Raw genomic sequence first — 26,418 nt, forward strand, 5'->3', positions numbered from 1 at the left:
GGAAAGGTTGACCGAACCTATTATGGGTAGCATAGGCATGTTCCTCAGTAGGTTGTGGCTGTGACCTAAAGCCTTTTGCTAAAACTTTGGGACATATTTACAAGCCCCTATCGCCACAGGACGGCCACTTTTTATAACGTTCCTGTGGAGCTAAACCCTTTGCCTTATTTTCAAGGTGACGTTAAGCCAACTAGTGTGGCTTAACACCGCCTTGTAAATAAGGCCCCTTTCATGCTACACTTAGCGTGGAAGGGGCGTGCAATGGGTGTTGCATAGGGTGTTCTACCACAATAACCATTGCGTTCAACACTGCCCCCTATCTACAACAGCGATGATAATAGAAGACAGCGCCAAAATTAGGATCAGGGAAAAACGTGTCTTAACATGGCGAAATGAAAAGAAATGTTTAATTGTTCCTCGTTTTTGCTGTTTTGATGTGTACTGCATAGTGCATCACGCATAGAAATTGCAAGTTGCCATGAATTATTGTTTATATGCACGAAGGTGTCCCATCCTGCACAAAAAAATCATTCAAACCATTGTTTAAAAAATGACGATTTGCAGTGCACATAGGTGGAACAAATTGCCATTCTGAATTGTTTTTCTGCCTGCACAAAAACAATAATTCCCCCCAACTCAGACACCCTTTCGCTCTGGTTCAAGGTTGCCTGCTTTGACGATAGACAGCTAGATTTTGCGCCAGCAGGGGTGGGCCACATTCATGTGAATACTAACATCTAAGTTTTCAGAATGGTGGAGCATGGGGTTAGTAATTTTTGCTTAACGTCATGCTTCATCATTTTCTTGTAAATATGCCCCACTGTCAGAAAAACAGAAGCTTGTGTTGATATCCCCGCTCTGATGCAACATGTTAATAGGTAGCTCTCAATTGCTCTGGGCATGGCCAGAATGGTAATCATTGTTTTTTTAGGACTTCAAGATCTCCCTTTTTCCAGGCTTGGCTGGAAGCTAAGTACCAAAGAGAGCCTGCATAGACTGGGCAGGATCAGTGATGGAGAGCAAGATGTCATCCGCGTACAAGCTAATCTTATGTACGTCTCCCCCGAATTTAATCCCTGTGATAAGGGGGTGATTCCTAACCCTCCGTGCGAGGGGCTCCATGTAGAGCGCGAAAAGAATAGGGGAGAGAGGGCACCCCTGCCGGGTGCCCCTACCGATGTCAAAACGGGAGGACGTCTGGCCGTTAACCCGCACCGTGGCTTGGGGTGAGCTGTAACAGTTGAGGATGCGGGTGCACAGGACGTTCCCCAAGTCGAACCCATGCAGATCCTGCTCTAAGTAGGGCCAGTGGACCCTGTCGAAGGCCTTTTCAGCATCTATGGCCAATAGCATACACTCCTCCTGCATGCGAGACGCTGTTTCTATGAGATGTAAGACTCGCTTGGTATTGTCGCTTGTTTGACGCTGGGAGATAAAGCCCGCTTGGTCCAGCTCCAGTGGGTGCACATAGGGGCTAGTCTCGTCTTGGGAATGCTCGTATATAACTTGAAGTCAATGTTTAAGAGGGAAATCGGTCTGTATGCTCTGCAATTGGTAGTATCCTTCCCGGGTTTCGAGATAACTACAATCGAAGCCTCTACCATTTCCTCCGGGATCGCGCCGGGTTGGGCAAATGTGTTAAACAAGTCACGTAGCAGGGTGGCCACTTGGATACAAAAGGTTTTATGGAAGGCCACGGAGTAGCCATCCAGGCCAGGTGACTTCCCAAGCTGGAGGCGCGAAAAAGCTGCAATGAACTCCTCCAGCCTAATAGCCCCATTCAGGCTGGCAGCCTGTTCAGGGGTCAGAGATGGAAGCTGCGCTGCTTCCAAATATTTGAGGCTTTGCTGTGCGTTGAGTCGTCCGAGTAAAAGGTGGCATAAAAGTCCTGAAAGGATTCTGCTATGGCTACATCGTCGGAGGTGAGGTTGCCTCCACAAGACCGGATAGCCTGCACTCCTTGCCACTGTCTCACTTCTCGCATTTTATGAGCCAAGAGGCGGCCACACTTGTCCCCCCCTGTATAGTAGGAGTGCCGAAGGCAGAGGGCAGAATATTCAGCCTTGTCTTGGTCCAGTGCAACGACTTGCTTATGTTCCATGGAGAGTTGGTGCCTGGCCCTGGCAGTGCCAGTGCACTGGTGCATTTGTTCCAGCTCCTCAACTCGTTGGGTAAGTTCGGCCCGTTTCTGGCCACTTTCTTTGTTGATAGCAGAGAAGATGGGTATAAATTCTCCCCTCAAGACAGCTTTGAGAGCAGTCCACTGCGTCGCTAAGTAGGTGTCTGGGTTAGCATTAAGAGTTACATTGTTTGAGATGAGCGCTTTGATTCGATCAGTGATGGAGGTCTGGTGCAAAAGGGAGTCACAGACTCGCCAGTGTCTCTGTGGTACCCGTGTGCAGGAAAGTTGGAACGAGACCATGACGGGGGAGTGGTCAGATAAAGATGCAGTGAGGATGTCAGTGTCAGTAGCTAACGTCAGCAGTGGGGTGGAGCAAAGGAACTAATCAAGTCTGGTGTGGGTCTTCTGGGCACCTGAGTAATAGGTGGACGTCCGGCTCTGTGGGTGGAACTGTCGCCATAAGTCAACTAGGCCCAGGTCTCGGATCCGAGCCATACCAGACCATGAGAGGGCCCACACCTGGCTAGTGCGCTGGCAAGATCGGTCGGTGAGGTTGTCAAAGACAAGATTCAAATCACCCCCCCAGTAGAAGGCGCCGTTCAGAGTTCGCTGTGGGTTAAGTGAGAGCGGTGTGTAAGAACTTGTCCTGGCCCTCATTGATAGCATATACCGAGCCAATAATGAGAGACACCCCGCTATCTGGAATCGGTATGTGAGTAGGCGGCCCTTGATCTCAGCCTCTTTTTGGAGCACCTTGCCCTGGGATGAATGGGAAACAAGTATGGCCACTCCAGCAGATCTAGTAGAGTGTGAGGAAAACAGCTGTGTGGGGAAAGCCGGGACTTCATCCTATGCTGGTCTTTGTGTAACAATGGGTCTCCTGTAGTAGGCAAATGTCCGCTGTTGAGTGCTCTACATAGTTAAGGACAGCTCGTCTTTTGATGTTTATTCAGGCCCCGGACATTCAGGGTCAAAACCTTGAATGGAACGTGTGGCATTTAGGGCACTGGGTAATGTACTTCGCTAGAATCGCCGTGTAGGCCGCGTTTGGAAATAGCAGGAGAAGAGGGCGGCAGTGTCGGCCCCAGAGGTGATGTGCGCTGATAAGGGGAGGAAAAATGTGAACAAGGGGATCCCACCCAACAAAATGAGAATAAGGGAAAAAGAAAAAGATAAGAGTCCATAACTAGAGAGTCCCCCAAAACTGTCCCCAACGGGGAACAGGACAACAAGTCCAAAGAGCAAAAATAGTCCATCGCCCCAGTGCAACTGGTCAGGTAACGTGGAGATGGTTGTTATTGTGCCAAAAGGGATATCCACACCCCCGCCGTCCCCCGCGGACAACAATGGAGTCACCAGTGTGATCGACAGAGCAGTGGCGATCATTTGGCAGTAGAGTCCTCTCCAGCTAGGGCCATAGACCGCGGACAGGGCTTCTTGCTAGCTCCTGGCAATCTCAGATCCAGGCGGCCGCCGCGGGCATCGCCGCCTGCCTTGGCACTGCCATCCCAACGGGGAGATCTCAGGCTTCGAGGTAGAGCTGCGGTCGTCGTTGTCTTCAGGAGGCTCCGTCAATCCCAGTAGGCGGCAGGCTTCTGTGAGTGAACGGATCTAGTGGAGCTTCCCATCATGCCGGAAGAGAAGGTAAAAGGGGTGGCCCCAGGAGTACGAGACCCCTTGTTGTCGAAGATGATCTGTGACTGGTCGGAATTGGCAGCGTCTTTGCAGAGTGATCAGGGCTAAATCTTGGTACAACACCGGGGAGTGACCCTGATATGAGATGGGGTGGACAGACCGTGCCTTAGTGAGTATGGCCTCTTTGGTCCTAAAGTCCTGCACACATACCAGAATGTCCACTGGTGGGGCATTAGGAGCTCGAGGCGGCCCCACTCTATGTGCTCTGTCCAGGACAACGTCGGAGGTCTGCATCTCACCCAGGATGAAGCGGAAGAGACCCTGAGTGAACGCAAAGATGTTGCGGGTGTCCTCGGAGAGTTTGACTCCTCATATCCAGATGTTTTACCGCCGAGAGCGGCTCTCCAGGTCTTCCATCTGAGTCTGAAGATCGACATTTTGATCCTGGAGCCTGATCATCTCTTGTTGCAGCATTGTTTGATCTGAGACCGTGGCGTTGTCTCTCCTCCAGAGAAGCCACCCGCTCCCCAACTCTGTTGACATCTCGTCGTAGTTCCTTATCCTCGTCGGCGAATTCTGTTTTGACCGATTGAATATCCTCTCTGAGGGCGAGGAACAAAGATTCGAGGAAGGCTATCCCGATGGGCTCTTCTCAGGTGGCTGTGGGGCCTCATCTCACCTCAGCCTCCGGGGCCGCAGCCGCCATGTCGGGGTTGGAGAGTGAGCTGCTAAAATGACTTTGAGGCCCTTCGTCTTATTGGTCCTAGACGTGGACATACTACCAAGCCTCCAGAGGCAGCGATGGGGTAGGGCCGGGAGGCTGTGCACATGCTCCTGAGAAGTGGGCCACTCCACTGGGCAAGTTTCACTACCAGCAGAGCCTCCGGGACCACAGGGCCCTCTCCCTTCAGCTCAGCGCAGTGTCCCACTCTGGGAGGCCCCACTCTAGGTACAACCCCGTTGCGTGGTATTAAGTGCAGCACTCTGTTGGCAGCTGTGTTCCCCTCGGCCACGGCCACTCCTGGTGTCTCCTACCACCCGTGTTGGTGAGGCCCGGGCGAGTCCAGGTACCCCCTTTAAAGCTGCGTTTAAGGGCGAAGCCACTCACCCACGGCCGTAGGTTTGCACAATCGTCAGTGGGCCCGGGTCCTGGGCTTCAAGGCCGGTACAGCGGCCGGAGGCGCCTCCTCACCCCAGCTCTTGTCCGCTCTGTGCAGGGTTCCTCTTGAGGCCTAGGTGTCTCTCACCACTCCGGGGCCCCTCTGAGGTCAGCTTCTGCGTGGTGGCGACACAAAGCCCCTGTTGCCTGTGCCTGGGGAGCGTGGAGCCCCAGCCTGCAGTATGCGTCGGGGGTGGTGCCGGTGATTCCGATCCTCACTAGGCCCCGATTCGGACCTTAAGGCTGGCGCAGCTTCCAAGCGTGCTCTGCACTTTGGGTCGGTCGACACCGCGTGAGGCCTCAGTTGGGTGGTGCTTGGGGGTCTCCTCCCCCGCAATGCGGCCCCCTGACCGCAGCACACAGCCACCACAGCAGCCGTCAGCGGGCCCGCAGTCCACCGCACCGCAAGTCGAGGTCCACAGTGGGTGGCGCCGCCGCTCGAAACTGGGCAGCCGCGCGGGCCCCGCACAAGTCCTGGGGGCAGAGTAGGGGATGCGGCCTGAGCCGGCCGGGCTCCGCACATCAGGGCCAAAGCGGTATTGCAGGGAAAACAGGTGGAGGGCCTCACCTCACTCCCGACCGGAGGGACAGGCCCAGCAGGTCTTCTCGGTACTACTCTGGCGTCCCGAATTCAGGAGGGTCTCCTGGCGTCTGGTCACTATCGTCACAGGTGCCCCGCCAGGAATGCTATCTCCCTCGAGCTGCCGTGAGTGCGACGGGCGGAGACCGCGGAACTGAGAGCAGGCCTCGGCTGGCTCCGTCAAGGACCGCCCCTGTCGTCAGGCCTCCTACGCGCCAGTAGTATTGCATCTTGGCTCGAGTTTACTGTGGGGCTCAGCGTCCCAGGCTCACCGCCGAAGCTCCCATCAGCAGAGCAGGACAGCGTGGGATTCCGCCAGCAATTTCAGTGTTCTCGGTTCCTCAAGGGTGCTATTAGAAGCTTTTTCCGGCGGACGGCGGGCAGGAGCTCGGGAGAAAAAGTGCTACCTCGCCGCCTTCTTGACCACGCCCCCTCACAGAATCTTTTAAAGGACTGCACATTGATGAATAATATAGAACGTAAGGGTGATCCACTTAGCAGTTGTATTACTCACAGTACTTTTTTAAGCATGGGTGTGAAATTGCATGCCATTCTATTCAGCTCAGAATTTCAGAATGCATGTGTGTGAGAAGTGATGTACCAAATAGCCAAGGCTTAGCCATAGGGCTTAGCAGATGAGTTCTTAAATATGGGTCAGTTGGAAATCATTCAACAAATTGTGCTCGTTACTAAAGAGTTTGGTCCTTTAGCACCTAATTTGTGACAGAAAATTGGGCGCCGCTGTGGCTTGCTGAATTGCTTCAGTCCACACACCCTATAGGATGCTGTCACAATGACTACATACAGTTATCAGTAATGTCATCAATGATGTAATTTGAGATGTCAACAGTGATGTTATCAATAATGATATTTAAAATGTCACGACTGACCAGAGAACCCACCCACCTCCGATGCATCCTCCTTAACACCCGCTCCGCTCGCATGCACGCCATCGAACTCTGGGACCTCCTGGACTCAACCACCCCGATGTCGCCTTCCTGACGGAGACCTGGCTGAACGCCACCTCGGCACCAGACATCGCCATAGCCATCCCAGAAGGCTACAAGATCTGCCGCAGAGACCGCACTAACGGGGTGGGAGGGGGAATCGCCATCATCCACAAGGACACTCTCAGAGTCTCGACCAACACCGACGACACCCTCACCACTGCCGAGCACATGCACTTCCAGATCCTCACCTACCCCAACACCACCCTCAGAGGAATACTCGTCTACAGACCACCCGGACTCCGACCACAGTTCAGCGACTCCATCGCCGACCTCAACAGCACCCACGCCCTCGCCTCCACGGACTACTTCCTCCTCGGGGCCTTGAACTTCCACCTCGAGAACAACAACGACGCCATCTCCACCGCCCTGATCGACAACCTCGACAACCTCAAACTCAAACAGCTCATAACGACACCCACCCACGCCACTGGACACACACTGGACCGCATCTTCTCAGCAAGTCCCCACGTCTCCTTTAACCACACCACCGAACCCCACTGGACAGAACACAGATGCGTCCACTTCACCTTCAGGAAACCCACCACACACCGCCGCACCCAACAGATGCCACGCCGCTGCTGGGGCAAGGTCACCGAGGACCAACTGACCACCACCCTCACCTTGGGACCACCCACCGACCCCATCAACCCCGTCACGGCCACCATCAACCTCAAACAGTGGATCAACGACTGCACCGACACCCTCGCCCCACTCAAGACCTCCGCCACAAATCACACCAACAAGAAAGCTGCATGGTTCACCGAAGCACTCCGGACCTCCAAGCGCACCTGTCGAAAGCTGGAGAAGAGCTGGCTCCACGACCGAACACCAGACAGCTACACAGCTCACAAGAACGCCACCCGCAGACACCACCAACTCATCAGGACCGCCAAGAGGACCACCTTCAAGAACTGCTTAGACAACAACGCACACAACAGCAAAGAGCTCTTCAACATCGTGAAAGAACTCTCCAACTCCAGCTCCAACACCAACGACATTCATCCATCACAAGACCTGTGCAACTCACTGGCCACCTTCTTTCACCGCAAGATCACCGACAGCTTTAACACCGCCATCCCCACATCCACCGCCGAGACCACCACCCCTGCGACCACCACCAGCACCAGCACCAGTCGCCTGACCGCCTGGTCCAACGTCAGCGATATAGACACCATCAAGACCATGAACTCCATCCACTCCGGATGCCCATCTGACCCATGCCCTCATGACATTTTCAACAAAGCCAGCACAATCATCGCACCCCATCTCCGGAAAACAATCAGCATCTCCTTCGAGACAGCAACCTTCCCAGAGAGCTGGAAACACGCCGAGATCAACACCCTACTGAAGAAACCCAAGGCGGACCCCAACGACCTCAAGAACTTCCAGCCCATCTCCCTGCTCCCTTTCCCGGCAAACGTCACAGAGAAGATCGTCAACAGACAGCTGACCCGCTACCTCGAAGACAACAACATCCTGGACCCATTCCAGTCCGGCTTCCGCAGCAACCACAGCACCGAGACCGCCCTCATCGCCGCCACCGATGACATCAGGATCCGTATGGACAGAGGAGAAACACCCGCCGCCCTCATCCTTCTGGACCTATCATCAGCCTTCGACACAGTCTTCCACTGCACTCTAACAGCACGCCTCCATGACACCGGAATCCAAGAGAAGGCCCTGGCCTGGACCACATCCTTCCTCTCTGGCAGAACCCAGAGCGTCCGCCTCCCACCCTTCCGCTCCAAAACCACCAAGATCATCTGAGGCGTTCCACAGGGATCATCCCTTAGCCCGACGCTGTTCAATATCTACATGGCACCACTCGCCCATGTCACACGACAACATAACTTTTTGATCAATAGCAGCTCCCTCCCCCCGACCCTCCAGCACCTTGAGACCCTTACGGGTATGTATTGCGCTTTACAAATGAAATGATTGATTGATTGATATAATATTCGCAGCCATAAGTAGTCCATGATGAAGGTATACGTTATAGCTGGCTCACTAAACTAAGAGTGGTGTAGTCCTCTGATTTTTTTAAATGTTAGTTTATATATGATTTTAACAACTACCAATGGTCTACTTCGGGTCTGGGTTTTTTCAGTGAACATCTTTGCTCAAACGTACATAGAAATCGCAGGATCATGTGCTCATATGATGTTAATTTGTCTGTCGAACAACCATCATCAGAGCACCTGATCCAAGGAGTAACTTGCACTTATAAATAATTGTATGAGCTACTTCCTGATACTACAAATGTTTTGAACAAATGTATGACTTGCAGGATTCTTGCTGCTGCACATTAAGCACAATGGTACCAAAGGGAAGGAATGGGAGGGCTACTGCACATGTCTTTTGTATACTCATCTGTAGATAACAGATGACATATTATTGTCTATATTACAAATTGAGGGGTTGTGGTAACATGACTGGTTTGTAAATGTCACCTTACCCGAAACCGAAGACGACAACATAGAACTAAATTACTTGTGTTACCCATTGTTTGGGAGGGAGTTAACTTGAAAAGACTATTTTATTGAAAATGCAGCTAACAAGGCACACTGATTTCATTTTGAATGTTTAGGCTTACTTTCATGAATACATTGTTGATCAGACAATGGAGCTGGTCAGATGAATTATGCGATTCTGTTACTGCAGCATGTATCACACAAATATGGATTTACTGCACTTGCCACATAATTGTCACATAATTTGCAAAAAATATACAGAACTCCCCCTCCCAAGAATTGAGCATGATTCACAAAGGCCAGCATACCACTTTTGACAGAAACTCTGCAGTCAGGGTAGCCAATTCCACACATAAAAAGATAGGCCTGTCCTTTCTTTGTGGGGACAAAAATGTAATTGTGAGAATAGACCCAGCAAGCTTGTCTTCTAATTTTACATTGCATGCTCTGCTGAAGCTGGAGATTCCAATGTTCTGTCTGAAACTCAAAGGGTTCAACTAGTCCCATTAAGAGATGCCACCACTCAGGCATGTTTAACGTCCAACAGCTGTATTCTAAAATGGAATACCTTTGTTCACAAGGGCTCAAGGCAGTGGAGATATAAACGATGGTTTGCCTCAGATTGTCCTCCTGGTGCTGAAGCCGAACTGCTCCCACAGCAAAATTAAAGGCGTAGGTTGCCACTATAAATGTTATAGATGGAACTGTGTGAACCAGAATAAGGGCTTGGGTACAAGTCCTCTTGAGCTTAATAAAGGTCTCCTGAGACTTTGGAGTCAGGAAAAAACCTTTAGTTACGTTTTCCTTCATCAAAGGGGGCTGAACTGTGACAGGTCAGTTGAGCAAAGTTTTTATTGTCTATAAGGGTTTACCAGTCCTACAATTTCTGCATCTCCTGGATAGACTTGGGGCTTGGCCAGTCCAAAATGGCAGAGCTTATAATAAAGTCCATAGACAATCTTCCTAGTGAAAGACAATACTGTAGAGACTCACCTTCTGTCTTCTTGAATTCACACTTCACTTTACAGGATAGATGAGTTTCTATGAAATGAAGAAGGACTGAATGAACCTCGATTCAGTGCTCCAGAAGGATAGCAACAAAGATCAGAATATCTTCCACGTATATCACAAGAAACTGGATGTTCGAGAACATGCTAATGACGAACCACTGAAAAACTGGCTGAGCATTTGTAAGACCGAAGGGCATGACCGGATATTCTTAGTGTCCTAAGGGTGTCCGAAAGACCATGTTCTGCTCATCACTTTCTCTAATCCGGAGCAGATGGTAATCTCCGCAGGGATCTTACTTTGCGAAAGATTTTGCACCACGTAGGTACTCAAGTGTGACTTTGATGAGTGGAAGCTGGTAATAGACCTTAGAGTTCTTATTTAACCCTCTTTAACTGATGCAAGGTCTCTGCTTAGAGACAAAGAAACACGGAGCTCCAGTGGGTGATGTAGACAGGACAATCAAGCCATTCTGAAAATGCTCGTCCAAATATTCTTTCAGAAATGTTTTCGCTATCTGGGACAGAGAATCCATTCTATCATAGGGAAGTATGTCTATAGGTATGTTTAGGAAAGCACATCCCAATCCTCTCTGAGGAGGGAGAGAAATAGAGCTAGAACAGAGCTAGGCTTCTGAAAGAAAATAACATTTCCTAATAGGCCAAGTAATGGGAAAAGACTGGGTGATTTTATATTGAGACTGGCCTTCAGATAGTTCTTGTACAACGTGAGCCCAAAAACATTGTTTCATACTAACAGTTATCATTCCAGAACTGTGATGACAAAGATAGGACCCTGCCAATTCCCCCCGAATTAACATAAGGGTTGTGTTGTTCCAGCCAGGGTATCCTAAACACTATGGCAAAGTTGAGAGACACAATTTTATCAAAAGCAATCATCCCCTTATGACTGCATAACAACTCTTGGTGTGAAACTGTGATGGAAATCTTGAGACCAGAAGTTAAATGGGATCTGTTGATTGTTTGGACGTGATCCGGATATGATCCTGTGAACAAAATGTAGAGTATCTGGGTACAACTCAAGTTGAGGTACATGCAAAAGGCACTGGAATCTCACTGGGCAGTAAAAGAAACAGATTGGCCAGGAGGGACTTGGGGATCCAATTAACACTCTTTTGTGTTTGAATTGACCCTTCGAGAGAAAATAAAAACTTTAATGAGAGCGAAATGTGCTGCTCCTTTATGCCTCACAAAAGATCAAACCTGGCAATTTCCTGTGTCCAGGAGGGTTGAACAGTAAAAGTCTGAAGCTGAGTCTTAGGACTCTCCTAGTAGAGGCACAAATGTCCTTTAAGTCTTTGTTCGCTTTCAGCATTGAACAAGGGACTTCTAGTGGATCAAAACTGCACTGGCTCATCAAGCACCTTGGAAGAAGGGATAGCTAGCTCTGCAATTGGCTCAGTTTACATAAAGATTCGGAAATAAGGAGTAGAAGGGAATCTTGGACTTCTCTGTTTTTCCATTCTCCTCGAAGTTCAATCAGGAGAACCTGGCCTAGAAGTTCAGAAAACTAGGAAGCTCAAGGCATTTTTGCCAGCTCACACTTTAACTCCTCCAGTAAGCCTCCCCATAATAAAGTCATCTCAGTTGCTTCCACCAAGGTGGTCTCATCAGAAGACTAGTGAACCTAAGTACAATAAGCAGAAGCTTTAAGATCCGTATCTGAAATAGATTCTTGAACTTTGCCAAAAAAATCTGGTTAATTATTCAGCAACAACTAGTGTAGTTGTTCAAGTCAGATCTGTACCATGCAAGGAACCAATCTTTTGTCCCACTTTGGATCAGTCAGATGAGCGTTGTCCATATTTAAAGGCAAAACCACCAGGCCATCCAAAAATGTTCAATCATATTCGATCTTCAGAATCCTTTGATAGTGCAGGGCTGATGGCATGGATACCTTGATGAAGGACAACATTCTCAATCCTCAGTTGGTCCAATTCCAGAGTTTGTTGCTGAAGAAAAAAGCCAGGCCATTACCAGTATCCATGCCAGAAACAGTCAGATGTTTTTGGCGAAGCAATCTCTTCAGGACTGTGCACTTACCATAATCCAGATCTGGGTTGTCTGAAGTCTTAGCTAAAATCAACTGTTTCCGGGAGCCACATTGTCTCCAAGCAGTGAAATAAGTAGTCTGCAGTTGCCCTCAAGAAGCTGCCATCTTGGCATGAAGAAAATGCCAAATAAGTACAAAACTATCCTTGCTGATAAAGTCTTCACCAGTTTGGAGAAAATCAGGAGTCAGGCATCCAGGGGAGGAAGTCCCAAGAGCAAAGATTCAGGGTGTGCATTTAGCGAAGGGTCAAGAACAAGTGAAGGAAAACAGTTTTTGTGACATACCCTCCAACATAACTGAGGCCTTTTAATAGTAAAAGAAAAAGCAATTTTCATCAAAAACAATGCATTGGGAAAGTTAGGAAGGAAGAAAGGAGGCACCGCCATGATGGAAAGAGAAAATATTTTTTCTGAAAACCTCAACTGGAGAGTTGCAAGAGTAAACCTAAAACTCAGCTACAAATCCTCAGGCAGATGATTGCCATTTTGGAGTTGAAGAGAGGAGTAATAGCTGGGATCCCAGAGGCACAAGTGGAAACACTCAGCTGAGAGACTCTTCCAGCCCACAGCTGTGATTCTGGGGTTCCCAGGTGAGGGATAAACAGCATACTTAACAATTACTTCAATTAAACCATACAGGTTGCTGTAACAATTATTGTATGATGCAATCAGTAATGCCATCAATGATGTCATTTGAAAAGTCATCAGTGATGTCATAAATATGGTCATTTATCATATAACCAGTGATGAGCAGTGCATGGTGCAGGTGCAAATCATAGATAGTTGAGTAAACTATAATTCGTTTTTTATGTTATTCCAACACCTATGTATAACCCTCACTTTAAACTTTATTTTTTTTTCAGTGCTGAGGTTTTTTTTAATGCAAGTGCAATCATATTACCATTTTTTCTGTGAATTCCTGTTTTTTTTTGTTCATTTTCAGCCACCTCTACTGCTGAGCACAGCAGGGAAACTGGACGCATGCATTTTGGAATTAAGGTCTCCAGCCCTACTATATTCTTTACCAATTGAGTATAAATGCACAATGAGGTTTCCAGTGTCCATTTTCGAGTCAACAATTTACTATTACCTATCTGTCTTCAGAATAGTCAACTAATTTCTGATGTAATGCTTGCCTCGAGGGAGGTAAGCGTTTCTGAGAGGACCACCTTCGGAACAATTGTGTTCTTAGGGGTCCTCCCTGCCCTCCGCCATTTCGAGTTGTATCCTGTGTAAGGGGAACTGCCTCCACACGTTTGGATCCCTTTAGGCTTTGAGCCCCGGAAATTGACCAGATTAAGGTAACGGGGTGATCGTGACTGGGACTGATAGAAGTCCTGAGGAAGACCGACTTGACTCTTGATTGTGGGCATATCAACACAGTCGAAACATGTTGACATCTTTGGCGGTTTAAGGATTATGAGTACCTAATTGTCTCTATAACACGCTCATCCTTCACTATTTTAATCCTGGCCAGGGGATCCTCGAATAAAGGGGATTTATAGGTCACCCACGAGCCAGTTTTAACCACCTGTTTCACTGCACTTGTTCTATCACTGTTCCCAGTCTTTTGTTGTAGCACATATATACAACTTTTTGATTCATTTTTTTAATGTTGTTTGTCTTCCCCCTCCCTATGCCCCATCCTGTGCGTGGCTACGCCAGGGTGTATTGTAAGCAGACCCGATGATGAAGCATGTCACACACATCTGTGTGTGAGTGAGGGCAGTTTTCAATAACACGATTTGTGCCACTGCACAGTAATCACTTATGTTCCCTTTCTACCCCTCTTGGTATTAGTATACTGGTGATGATAACACGATGCGCATTAATAATTCGTTTTTTAAATATATTTATCCAATACCTACCCACAGGCTCGCCATTAGGTAACCACTACAGTTTTTATCACTTTATGAATATGATTACATTTTGGGTACATCTGTTTTTCTGATAATACAGTTCATCATCAATGATGTTCTTTTATTTATCCACGACTTCTGGTGAAAACACATTTAAATCCTTAAAAATCCTTCAAAATGACAACCGCAGGAACTGTTAGATAAAGTAAATTTCCAAAAATGAACACGTTCGCTGTATGTACGTGCCTTCAACAAAGGCATGTAAAGTAACATAGAGATGGCACAATTGGAGCACATGAAAGGCAAATATAAAATGGTGCATCAGCAAAAAAGAATAAGCTTAAACCTTAGCTTTCAGGCTAATATAACGGGATTATCATAAAATCATAAAAACATTGTGTAAGTTAAAAAAACAGTACTTACTGAGGAGCGTAATGGCAAACATACAGGACAGAACGAGCACATTGATGACTTGCGCATCCAATACGTGCCGTTTTACTCCAGACAACCTTTACATTTAAAGATTAATAATTATTATTGAACCAATTACATGCCTAAAATACAGTTTCTGATATCTTTTTACAAAAGTTTTTAAAATAAAAACATGCATTACGGTTACTCCCACTTTGAGTGTCAGGAGCAGCGTTTTAAGAAATTTATGCACAATAAATTCAGGCTGACATTCCTACGATTCCTCCTCCAATGGATATACAAACCTCAGCTAATTTTCCTTCCTATCACTGAATAAAGTTCTTTGTACTTACCCCCAAATGTAGTTACATTTCCATTGTGTTATTTCTTGTTTTTGAAGAGTTATCTCCACTTCATGTTAATCTCTCCTTTATTAGATCATAGCACTATGCATTTTTGGGATTTGTCATAGGTGGCACTATCTTGTGCTTCAAATTCTTAAAATGCTTCAAATCCAGCTATCCTTTGGTAGATAGTTTATGTGAATAGAGTCTTAGGGGTCTATTAGGATGTAGGGTGGATCGCCTCCGCCCGCATGGTGGTGGCGATCCGCCTTACATCTAACCCCGCCTGCCACCCATTTCCCCCCGCCGTATTAGTATGAAGTGGGGGACTCCAGTGGACAGAAAGACTGTCCGCCGGTTTTCCGCTGGTCAACCAGTCGACCGGGCGGAGAAGGGGCTAGATGTGGTGGCGGTGTCTACTAGATATTAGCAGGGGCAGCGGTGCATTGCTTTCCATGGCGGAGACCCTGATAATATATTTTTATTAGTAGACAATAGCAATCTTAAGAGGCATTGCATAGCTTCATACACACTTTGAGCCCAATTCCCTCACATTCTCTCTCTCTCTCAGTCAGTCTCTCTCTTTCAGTCAGTCAGTCTGTCTGTCTCCCTCTGTCATTCAGTCTCTCTCAGTCAGTCAGTCTGTCAGCCAGTCAGTCTCTCTCTCTCTCTCTCTCTCTCTCTCTCTCTCTCTCTCTCTGTCAGTCTCTCTATCTCTCTCTTTCTGTCAGTCTGTCAGTCAGTCTCTCTCTCAGTCAGTCAGTCTATCTCTCTCTGCCATTCAGTCTCTCTCACTCAGTCAGTCAGTCAGTCGCTCTCTCTCTCTCAGTCTGTCAATCAGTCAGTCTCTCTCTCTGCCAGTCTTTCTCTCTCAGTCAGTCCCTCTCTCTGTCAGTCTCTCTATCTCTCTCAGTCAGTCAGTCTCTCTATTTCTGTCAGCCAGTCTCTCCCTTTCTGTCAATCAGTCTCTCACAGTCTCTGTCAGTTTCTCTCAGTCAGTCAGTCTCTCTCTCTGTCACCCAGTCTCCATCTCTCTCTCCCAGTCAGTCTCTCTCTCTGTCAGTCAGTCTCTCTCTCTGTCAGTCTCTGTCTCTTTCGTATTCTCTCCCTCTCTCAGTCAGTCTCTCTGTGTGTCAGTCAGTCTCTGTCTCTGTCAGAGTCCCAGTCTTTCTCTCTCTGTCAGTCTCTCTCTGTCAGTCAGTCTCTCTCTCAGTGCGTCTCTCTCTCAGTCAGTCTCCCTCTCAATCAGTCTCTCTCAGTCAGTCAGCCTCTCTCTCTCAGTCAGTCAGTCTCTCTCTTAGTCAGTCCCTCTCTGTCAGTCCCTCTCCCTGTCAGTCCCTCTCTCTGTCAGTCACTCTCTCCCTGTCAGTCTCTCTCTCTGTCAGTCTCTCTCTCAGTCTCTCTCTCAGTCAGTCTCTCTCCCTGTCAGTCCCTCTCTCTGTCAGTCTCTCTCTCTGTCAGTCTCTCTGTCAGTCTCTCTCTCTAAGCCTCTCTCTCTTAGTCTTTCTCTCTCAGTCAGTCAGTTTTCCAGACGGTCTCTCTCCCTCTGCCAGTCTCTCTCAGTCAGTCATTCTCTCTCTCTCACAGTCAGCCAGTCTCTCTCAGTCACTCTCTCTCTCAGTCAGTGACTCTCTCTGTCAGTCTCTCTCTCTCTGTGTCAGTCAGTCTCTCGCGCTGTCAGTCACTCTCTCTTTGTGAGTCTCTCTCTCTCTCAGTCAGTCTCTCTCTGTCAGTCAGTCTCTCTCTCTGTCGGTCAGTCTCTCTTTCTCTGTCAGTCTCTAAGTCTCTCTCTCTCTCTGTCAGTCAGTCTCTCTCTCTGTCAGTCTATCTCTCTGTCAGTCTCTCTCTCAGCCAGTCAGTCTCCCCAGTCTTTCTCTCTCTAAGTCCCTCTCTCTGTCAGCCAGTCTCTCTCTCTCTCCCAGTGAGTCTCTCTCTCGCCCAGTCAGTCAGTTTGTCTTAGTCAGTCATTCTCTCTCTACCTCAGTCAGTCTCTCTCAGTCAGTCAGTCTCTCTCGCAGTCAATCACTCTATCTCTCTCAGTCAGTCAGTCTCTGCCTCTCTCTCTCTCTCAGTCTCTCTGTCAGTCAGTATCTCTCTTCCTCAGTCAGTCAGTCTCTGTCAGTCAGTCAGTCAGTCTCTCTCTCTCTGTCAGTCAGTCTCACTATAAATCAGTCTCTCTCTCTCTGTCAGTCAGTCACGCCCTCAGTCAGCCAGTCTCTCTCTCTCTCAGTTAGTTTCTCAGCCAGTCAGTCTCTCGGTCAGTCACTATATATTCTCTAAGTCAGTCAGTTAGTCTCCACTCTCTCTCTATTCTCTCTCTCAACTCAGTCCACTCTAGCTCCACTGTCTCTCTCTCCACTCTCCCTCCACTGTCTTTCTCTCCACTTTCTCTCTCTCTACTCTCTCCCCACTCTCTCTCCACTCTCTCTCCACTGTCTCCCTTCACTGTCTCCCTCCACTCACTCCCTCCACTGTCTCCCTCCACTCTCTCTCTACTCTCTCTCTCTCTCCACCCTCTCTCCCATCTCACTCTCTCCATCCTTTCTCCCTTTTCTCTCTCTACTCTCTCTACTCTATCTGCTCTCTCTACTCTCTCTCTCTCTCCACTGTCTCTCTTCACGGTCTCTCTCCACTGTCTCTCTTCACTGTCTTTCTCCACTCTCTCTCCACTCTCTCCCCACTCTCTCTCTATTCTATCCCCACTCTCTCTCCACTCTTTCTCCACTCTCTCACTACCCTCTCTCCACTTTCTCTCTCCACTCTCTCTCTCTTCACTCTCTCTCTCCACTCTCTCTCTCTCCACCCTCTTTCCTCTCTCTCTCCACTCTCTCTCCACTCTCTCTCTCTCCACTGTCTCTCTCCACTCTCTCTCCACTCTCTCTCCTCTGACAGCTGCCTACAACTAAACACCAACAAAACAGAAGTACTCATCATGGGCCCAAACCCCGACGACTGGAACAACACCTGGTGGCCCACCGCCCTCGGAAACCCGCCAACCCCAACGGACCATACACGCAACCTGGGAATCATCCTGGACTCCGAGCTCAAAATGGACCGCCAGATCAACTGTGTCTCATCTTCCTGCTTCCACACCATCTGCCTCCTTCGTAAGACCTTCAAATGGATCCCCTCGAACACTGAAAGACAGTCACTCACGCCCTGGTCACCAGCAGACTCGACTACGGCAACGCACTCTACGCCGGAATAAACAAAAACCTCAACCGCAAGCTACAAAACATCCAGACTGGTCCTCAACCTGTCAAAACACTGCCTCATCTCCCAGCACCTGCGCACACTCCACTGGCTCCCCGTCGAGGCGAGAATCACCTTTAAGATGCTAGCCAACGCTCACAAGGCCCTCCACGGCAACGGACCAGCAAATCTGAACAGCCGGCTCAAATTCCACGCACCCCAAAGGACCCTATGATCAGCCCAGCTCTCCTACGCCGAGGTCCCCCGCACCAGAAAGACCAGATCGGGAGGCCGTTCCTTTTGCTTCCGCCTCTCAGCTCCACCTCAGACAGACAACATCGCTCCCCATCTTCGTAAGAAACCTCAAAACCTGGCTCTTCGACAGACCCCCTCCTTGATGGAATGGAACCTGCACCCCCCACCCCTAGCGCCTTGAGACCCTTACGGGTGAGTAGTTGCACTTTAACAAACTCCTGATTGATTGATTGATTGATTGATTTCTCTCTACTCCCTCTCTCTACTCTCTCTCCAATCTCTCCACACTCTCTCTCCACTCTCTCTTCATTCTCTCCACTCCCTCTCTCTCCACCCTCTCTCCTCTCTCTATCTCCTCTCTCTCTCTCTCTCTCTCTCCACTCTCCACTCTCTCTCCACTCTCTCTCTTCACGCTCTTTTCCCACTTTCTCTCTCCACTCTCTCTCTCCACTCTCTCTCCACTCTTACTCCACTCTCTCTCTCTCCCCACTCTCTCTCTCTCCCTCCACTCTCTCTCTCCACTCTCTCTCCACTGTCTCTCTCCACTCTCTCGCTCCACCCTCTCTCTCTACTTTCTCTCTCTCTCCACTGTCTCTCTGCACTCTTTCTCCACTCTCTCTCCTCTCTCTTTTCACTCTCTACTCTCTCTCCACTCTCTCTCTCTCAAATCCCTCCATTCTCTCTCTCCACTCTGTCTCCACTCTCTCCTCCCCCTCTCTCTCAACTCTCTCTACTCCCTCTCTCTCCACTCTTTCTCCACTCTATCTCCTCTTTCTCTCTCCACTCTCTCTCTCTCTCCACTCTCTCTCTCCACTCTCTCTCTCCACTCTCTTTCATTCACTCTCCCCCCTGTCTCTCCACTCTCTCTCCACTCTCTCTCCACTCTCTCCCTCCACTCTCTCTCCTCCCTCTCTGCACTCTCTCACCACTGTCTCTCTCCACTCTCTCGCTCCACCCTCTCTCTCTACTCTCTCTCTCTCTCCACTGTCTCTCTGCACTCTCTCTCCACTCTCCTCTCTCTCTCTCTCTACTCTCTCTCGCTACTCTCTCTCCACTCTCTCTCTCTCCAATCTCTCCATTCTCTTTCTCCACTCTCTCTCTCCACTCTCTCTCTCTCTCTCCACTGTCTCTCTGCACTCTCTCTCTCTCCACTCTCTCTCTCCACTCTCTCTCTCTCCACTCTCTCTCCCTCCACTCTCTCTCCACTCTCTCCCACTCTCTCTCACAAAGTAGTGTGTGTTTCATGGGCGTCTGCAGGGCACATTTTTAACTTCATCGCCATCCCCTATGCACCCTTCTCCCCTCTGCCTTGCACCCTTCTCGCCCTCCCACTTGCACCCTTCTCCCCCTTGAACCTTTCTCCCCCTCCCCCTTGTACCCTACTCCACCTCGTCCTTGCACCATTGTCTACCCTGCACCATTCTCCCCTCTGCTGTGCACCATTCTCCCCTCTGCCTTGCACCCTTCTCCCCTCTGTCTTGCTCCCTTCTCCCCTCTGCCTTGCACCCTTCTCCTCACTGCCTTGCACCCTTCTCCCCTCTGCCTTGCACCCTTCTCCTCTCTGCCTTGCACCCTACTCCACAGCCACCTTGCACCCTTTTCTACCTTGCACCATTCTCCCCTCTGCCTTGCACCATTCTCCCCTCTGCCTTGCACCCTTCTCCTCTCTGCCTTGCACCCTTCCCCCTCTGCCTTGCACTCTTCTCCCCTCTGCCTTGCACCTATCTCACCTCTGCCTTGCACCATTCTCCCCTCTGCCTTGCACCCTTCTCCTCTCTGCCTTACACCCTTCCCCCCTCTGCCTTGCACTCTTCTCCCCTCTGCCTTGCACCTATCTCACCTCTGCCTTGCACCCTTCTCCTCTCTGCCGTGCACCCTTCTCCCCTCTGCTTTGCACCCTTCTCCCCCTCTACCTTGCACCCTTCTCCTCTCTGCCTTGCACCCTTCTCCTCTCTGCCTTGCACCCTTCTCTACCTTGCACCCTTCACCTCTCTGCCTTGCACCCTTCTCCCCTCTGCCTTGCACCGTTCTCCTCTCTGCCTTGCATCCTTTTCCCCTCTTCCTTGTACCATTCTCCCCTCTGCCTTGCACCCTTCTCCCCTCTGCCTTGCACCCTTCTCCCCTCCCCGTTGCACCATTCTCCCCTCTGCCTTGCACCATTCTCCCCTCTGCCTTGCACCCTTCTCCCCTCTTCCTTGCACCCTTCTCCCCTCTGCCTTGCACCCTTCTTCCCACACCGTTGCACCCTTCTCCTCTCCACCTTGCATTCTTCTCCCCTCCCCGTTGCACCATTCTCCCCTCTGCCTTGCACACTTCTCCTCTCCACCTTGCACCCTTCTCCTCTCTGCCTTTCACCCTTCTCCCCTCTGTCTTGCACCTTTATCCCCTCCGCCTTGCACCCTTCTCTACCTTGCACCCTTCTCCCCTCTACCTTGTACCCATCTCATCTCTGCCTTGCACCCTTCTCCCCACTGCTGTGCACCCTTCTGCTCTCTGCCTTGCACCCTTCTCCCCTCTGCCTTGCACCCTTGTCTACCTTTCACCCTTCTCCCCTCTGCCTTGCACTCTTCTCCTCTCTACCTTGCACCTGCCTTCCCTCTGCCTTGCACCCTTCTCCCCTCTGCTTTGCATCCTTCTCCCCTCTGCCTTACACCCGTTTCCTCTCTGCCTTGCACCGTTCTCCTCTCTGCATTGCACCCTTCTTCCCTCTGCCTTGCACCCTTCTCCTCTCTGCCTTGCACCCTTCTCTCCTCTGCCTTGCACCCTTCTCCCCCTCTCCATTGCACGCTTCTCCCCTCTGCCTTGCGCCCTTCTCCTCTCTGCCTTGCACCCTTCTCCCCTCTGCCTTGCACCCTTTTCCCCCTCCCCATTGCACCCTTCTCCCCCTACCTATTGCATCTTTCTCCCTTCCGCCTTGCACCCTTCTCTACCTTGCACCCTTCTCCTCTCTGCCTTGCGCCCTTCTCCTCTCTACCTTGCACCCTTCTCTACCTGGCAGCCTTCTCCTCTCTGCCCTGCGGCCTTATCCCCTCTGCCTTGCACCCTTCTCTACCTTGCACCCTTCTCTGCCTTGCCCCCTTCTCCTCTCTGCCTTGCGCCATTCTCCCCTCTGCCTTGCACCATTGTCCCCTCTTCCTTGCACCCTTCTCCTCTCCGCCTTGCACCCTTCTCCTCTCTACCTTGCACCCTTTTCCCTCTGCCTTGCACCCTTCTACGTTTCGCCTTGCACTCTTCTACCCCTCCACCTTGCACCCTCCTCCTTTCCGCCTTGCACCCTTCTCCCCTCGGCCTTGCATCCTTCTCCCCTCTGGCTTGCGCCCTTCTCCCCTCTGCCTTCCACCGTTCTCCTCTCCACCTTGCACCCTTCTCCTCTCTACCTTGCACCCTTCTCCCATCTGCCCTGCACCCTTCTCCTCTCCGCCTTGCACCCTTCTCCTCTCTACCTTGCACCCTTCTCCCCTCTGCCTTGCACCCTTCTACACTCTGCCTTGCACCTTTCTCCATCCGATTTGCACCCTTCTCCTCTCAACCTTGCACCCTTCTCCCCTCTGCCTTGCACCCTTCTCCCCTCTGCCTTGCACCCTCCTCCCCTCCACCTTGCACCCTTCTCCTTTCCGCCTTGCACCCTTATCCCCTCCGCCTTGCACCCTTCTCCCCTCCGCCTTGCACCCTTCTCCCCTCTGCCTTGCACCCTTCTCCCCTCTGCCCTACACCCTTCTCCTCTCTGCCTTGTTTCCTTCTCCTCTATACCTTGCCCCCTTCTCCCCTCTGCTTTGAACCCTTCTCCTCTCTAACTTGCACCCTTCTCCCCTCTATCTTGCACCCTTCTCGTCCACCCCCTTGCCCCCTTCTCCTCTCTACCTTGCGCCTTTCTCCCCTCTGTCTTCCACCCTTCTCGGCCACCCCCTTGCACCCTTCTCCCCTCTGCCTTGCACCCTTCTCCTCTCTACCTTGAACCTTTCTCCTCTCTACCTTGCCTTCTTCTCCTCTCTACCTTGCCCCTTCTCCTCGCTGCCTTGCACCCTTTTCCCCACTGCCTTGCACTCTTCTCCCCTCTGCCTTGCCCCCTTCTCTCCTCTGCTCTGCACCCTTCTCCCCTTCCCCGTTGCACACTTCGCCCCCTCCCCGTTGCATTCTTCTCCCCTCCGCCTTGCACCCTTCTCTACCTTGCACCCTTCTCCTCTCTGCCTTGTGCCCTTCCCCTCTCTGCCTTGCACTCTTCTCTACCATGCACCCTTCTCCTATCTGCCTTGCACCCTTCTCCTCTCTGCCTTGCGGCTTTCTCCGCTCTGCCTTGCGCACTTCTCCCCTCTGTCTTGCACCCTTATCCCCTCTGCCTTGCACTCTTTCTACTCTCTGCCTTGCACCCTTCTCCCCCTCCTCGTTGCACCCTTCTCCCCTCTGCCTTGCACCCTTCTCGCCCTCCGCCTTACACCCTTCTCCTCTCCACCTTGCACCCTTCTCCTCTCTACCTTGCACCCTTCTCCCCTCTGCCTTGCACCCTTCTCCCCTCTGCCTTGCCCCCTTCTCCCCTCCACCTTGTACCCTTCTCCCTCCGCCTTGCACCCTTCTCTCCTCCACCTTGCACCCTTCTCCCCTCTGCCTTGCACCCTTCTCCCCTATGCCTTCCACCCTTCTCCTCTCCACCTTGCACCCTTCTCCTCTCTACCTTGCACCCTTCTCCTCTCTACCTTGCACCCTTCTCCCCTCTGCCCTGCACCCTTCTCCTCTCCGCCGTGCACCCTTCTCCTCTCTACCTTGCACCCTTCTCCCCTCTGCCTTGCACCCTTCTACACTCCGCCTTGCACCCTTCTCCCCTCCGATTTGCACCCTTCTCCTCTCAACCTTGCACCCTCTGCCTTGCACCCTTCTCCCCTCTGCCTTGCACCCTTCTCCCCTCCCCCTTGCACCCTTCTCCTTTCCGCCTTGCACCCTTCTCCCCTCCGCCTTGCACCCTTCTCCCATCCGCCTTGCACCCTTCTCCCCTCTGCTTTGCACCCTTCTCCCCTCTGCCCTACACCCTTCTCCTCTCTGCCTTGTTCCCTTCTCCTCTATACCTTGCCCCCTTCTCCCCTCTACTTTGAACCCTTCTCCTCTCTAACTTGCACCCTTCTCCCCTCTATCTTGCACCCTTCTCGTCCACCCCCTTGCCCCCTTCTCCTCTCTACCTTGCACCCTTCTCCCCTCTGCCTTCCACCCTTCTCGGCCACCCCCTTCCACCCTTCTCCCCTCCGCCTTGCACCCTTCTCCTCTCTACCTTGAACCTTTCTCCTCTCTACCTTGCCTTCTTCTCCTCTCTACCTTGCCCCTTCTCCTCTCTGCCTTGCGCCCTTCTCCCCACTGCCTTGCACTCTTCTCCCCTCTGCCTTGCACCCTTCTCTCCTCTGCTCTGCACCCTTCTCCCCTTCCCCGTTGCACACTTCGCCCCCTCCCCGTTGCATCCTTCTCCCCTCCACCTTGCACCCTTCTCTACCTTGCACCCTTCTCCTCTCTGCCTTGTGCCCTTCTCCTCTCTGCCTTGCACTCTTCTCTACCATGCACCCTTCTCCTATCTGCCTTGCACCCTTCTCCCCTCTGCTTTTCACCCTTCTCTACCTTGCACTCTTCTCCTCTCTGCCTTGCATCCTTCTCCTCTCTGCCTTGCGGCCTTCTCCTCTCTGCCTTGCACACTTCTCCTCTCTGTCTTGCACCCTTATCCCCTCTGCCTTGCACTCTTTCTACTCTCTGCCTTGCACCCTTCTCCCCCTCCTCGTTGCACCCTTCTCCCCTCTGCCTTGCACCCTTCTCCCCCTCCGCCTTACACCCTTCTCCTCTCCGCCTTGCACCCTTCTCCTCTCTACCTTGCACCCTTCTCCGCTCTGCCTTGCGCACTTCTCCCCTCTGTCTTGCACCATTATCCCCTCTGCCTTGCACTCTTTCTACTCTCTGCCTTGCACCCTTCTCCCCCTCCTCGTTGCACCCTTCTCCTCTCTGCCTTGCACACTTCTCCCCCTCCGCCTTACACCCTTCTCCTCTCCGCCTTGCACCCTTCTCCTCTCTACCTTGCACCCTTCTCCCCTCTGCCTTGCACCCTTCTCCCCTCTGCCTTGCACCCTTCTCCCCTCCACCTTGCACCCTTCTCCCTCCGCCTTGCACCCTTCTCGCCTCCACCTTGCACCCTTCTCCCCTCTGCCTTGCACCCTTCTCCCCTCTGCCTTCCACCCTTCTCATCTCCACCTTGCACCCTTCTCCTCTCTACCTTGCACCCTTCTCCACTCTGCCCGGCATCATTTTCCTCTCCGCCTTGCACCCTTCTCCTCTCTACCTTGCACCCTTCTCCCCTCTGCCTTGCACCCTTCTACACTCCGCCTTGCACCCTTCTCCCCTCCGATTTGCACCCTTCTCCTCTCAACCTTGCACCCTTCTCCCCTCTGCCTTGCACCCTTCTCCCCTCTGCCTTGTTCCCTTCTCCTCTATACCTTGCCCCCTTCTCCCCTCTACTTTGAACCCTTCTCCTCTCTAACTTGCACCCTTCTCCCCTCTATCTTGCACCCTTCTCGTCCACCCTCTTACCCCCTTCTCCTCTCTACCTTGCACCCTTCTCCCCTCTGCCTTCCACCCTTCTCGGCCACCCCCTTGCACCCTTCTCCCCTCCGCCTTGCACCCTTCTCCTCTCTACCTTAAACCTTTCTCCTCTCTACCTTGCCTTCTTCTCCTCTCTACCTTGCCCCTTCTCCTCTCTACCTTGCGCCCTTCTCCCCACTGCCTTGCACTCTTCTCCCCTCTGCCTTGCACCCTTCTCTCCTCTGCTCTGCACCCTTCTCCCCTTCCCCGTTGCACACTTCGCCCTCTCCCCGTTGCATCCTTCTCCCCTCCGCCTTGCACCCTTCTCTACCTTGCACCCTTCTCCTCTCTGCCTTGTGCCCTTCTCCTCTCTGCCTTGCACTCTTCTCTACCATGCACCCTTCTCCTATCTGCCTTGCACCCTTCTCCCCTCTGCTTTGCACCCTTCTCTACCTTGCACCCTTCTCCCCTCTGCTTTGCACCCTTCTCTACCTTGCACCCTTCTCCTCTCTGCCTTGCGCCCTTCTCCTCTCTGCCTTGCGGCCTTCTCCTCTCTGCCTTGCGCACTTCTCCTCTCTGTCTTGCACCCTTATCCCCTCTGCCTTGCACTCTTTCTACTCTCTGCCTTGCACCCTTCTCCCCCTCCTCGTTGCACCCTTCTCCCCTCTGCCTTGCACCCTTCTCCCCCTCCGCCTTACACCCTTCTCCTCTCTGCCTTGCACCCTTCTCCTCTCTACCTTGCACCCTTCTCCCCTCTGCCTTGCACCCTTCTCCCCTCCGCCTTGCACCCTTCTCCCCTCCTCCTTGCACCCTTGTCCCTCCGCCTTGCACCCTACTCCCCTCCACCTTGCACCCTTCTCCACTATGCCTTGCACCCTTCTCCTCTCTACCTTGCACCCTTCTCCCCTCTGCCTTGCACCCTTCTTGGCCACCCCCTTGCACCCTTCTCCCCTCCGCCTTACACCCTTCTCCTCTCTACCTTGAACCTTTCTCGTCTCTACCTTGCCTTCTTCTCCTCTCTACCTTGCCTTCTTCTCCTCTCTACCTTGCTCCCTTCTCCTCTCTGCCTTGCGCCCTTCTCCTCTCTGCCTTGCGCCCTTCTCCCCTCTGCCTTGCACCCTTCTCCCCCCATTGCACCCTTCTCCCCTTCCCCGTTACACCCTTCTCCCCTCTGCCTTGCACCCTTCTCTACCTTACACCCTTCTCCTCTCTGCCTTGCACCCTTCTCCTCTCTGCCTTGCACCCTTCTCCTCTCTGCCTTGCGCCCTTCTCCCCTCTGCCTTGCACCCTTCTCCTCTCTGCCTTTCCCCTTCTCCTCTCTGCCTTGCGCCCTTCTCCCCTCTGCCTTGCACCCTTCTCCCCTCCGCCTTGCACCCTACTCCCCTCCACCTTGCACCCTTCTCCTCTCTGCCTTGCACCCTTCTCCTCTCTACCTTGCCCCCTTTTTCCCTCTGCCTTGCACCCTTCTCCTCTCTATCTTGCACTCTTCTCTCCTCTGCCTTGCACCCTTCTTGGCCACCCCCTTGCACCCTTCTCCCCTCCGCCTTGCAACCTTCTCCTCTCTACCTTGAACCTTTCTCCTCTCTACCTTGCCTTCTTCTCCTCTCTACCTTGCTCCCTTCTCCTCTCTGCCTTGCGCCCTTCTCCCCTCTGCCTTGCACCCTTCTCCCCCCCCCCCATTACACCCTTCTCCTCTCTGCCTTGCAACCTTCTCCTCTCTGACTGAAGAGACACAATGTAAGTTGATACTTTGTTTC

General features: G+C 51.6%; 1 protein-coding gene across 2 annotated transcripts in view; it reads right to left on the reverse strand.

Moving 5' to 3' along the window:
* The window catches only part of LOC147709474 (serotriflin-like), a 356,117-nt gene that overhangs the window by 104,942 nt on the left and 224,757 nt on the right, over positions 1-26,418 (reverse strand). For both annotated transcript variants that reach the window (XM_086925498.1, XM_086925497.1), the window contains exon 6: positions 14,340-14,425. In XM_086925498.1, coding sequence (XP_086781624.1) covers positions 14,340-14,425 — 86 coding nt within the window. The remainder of the gene's footprint in view (positions 1-14,339; positions 14,426-26,418) is intronic.

The sequence above is a fragment of the Lissotriton vulgaris genome, chromosome 6, assembly GCF_964263255.1.
Source record: "Lissotriton vulgaris chromosome 6, aLisVul1.2, whole genome shotgun sequence".
Lineage (NCBI taxonomy): Eukaryota > Metazoa > Chordata > Amphibia > Caudata > Salamandridae > Lissotriton > Lissotriton vulgaris.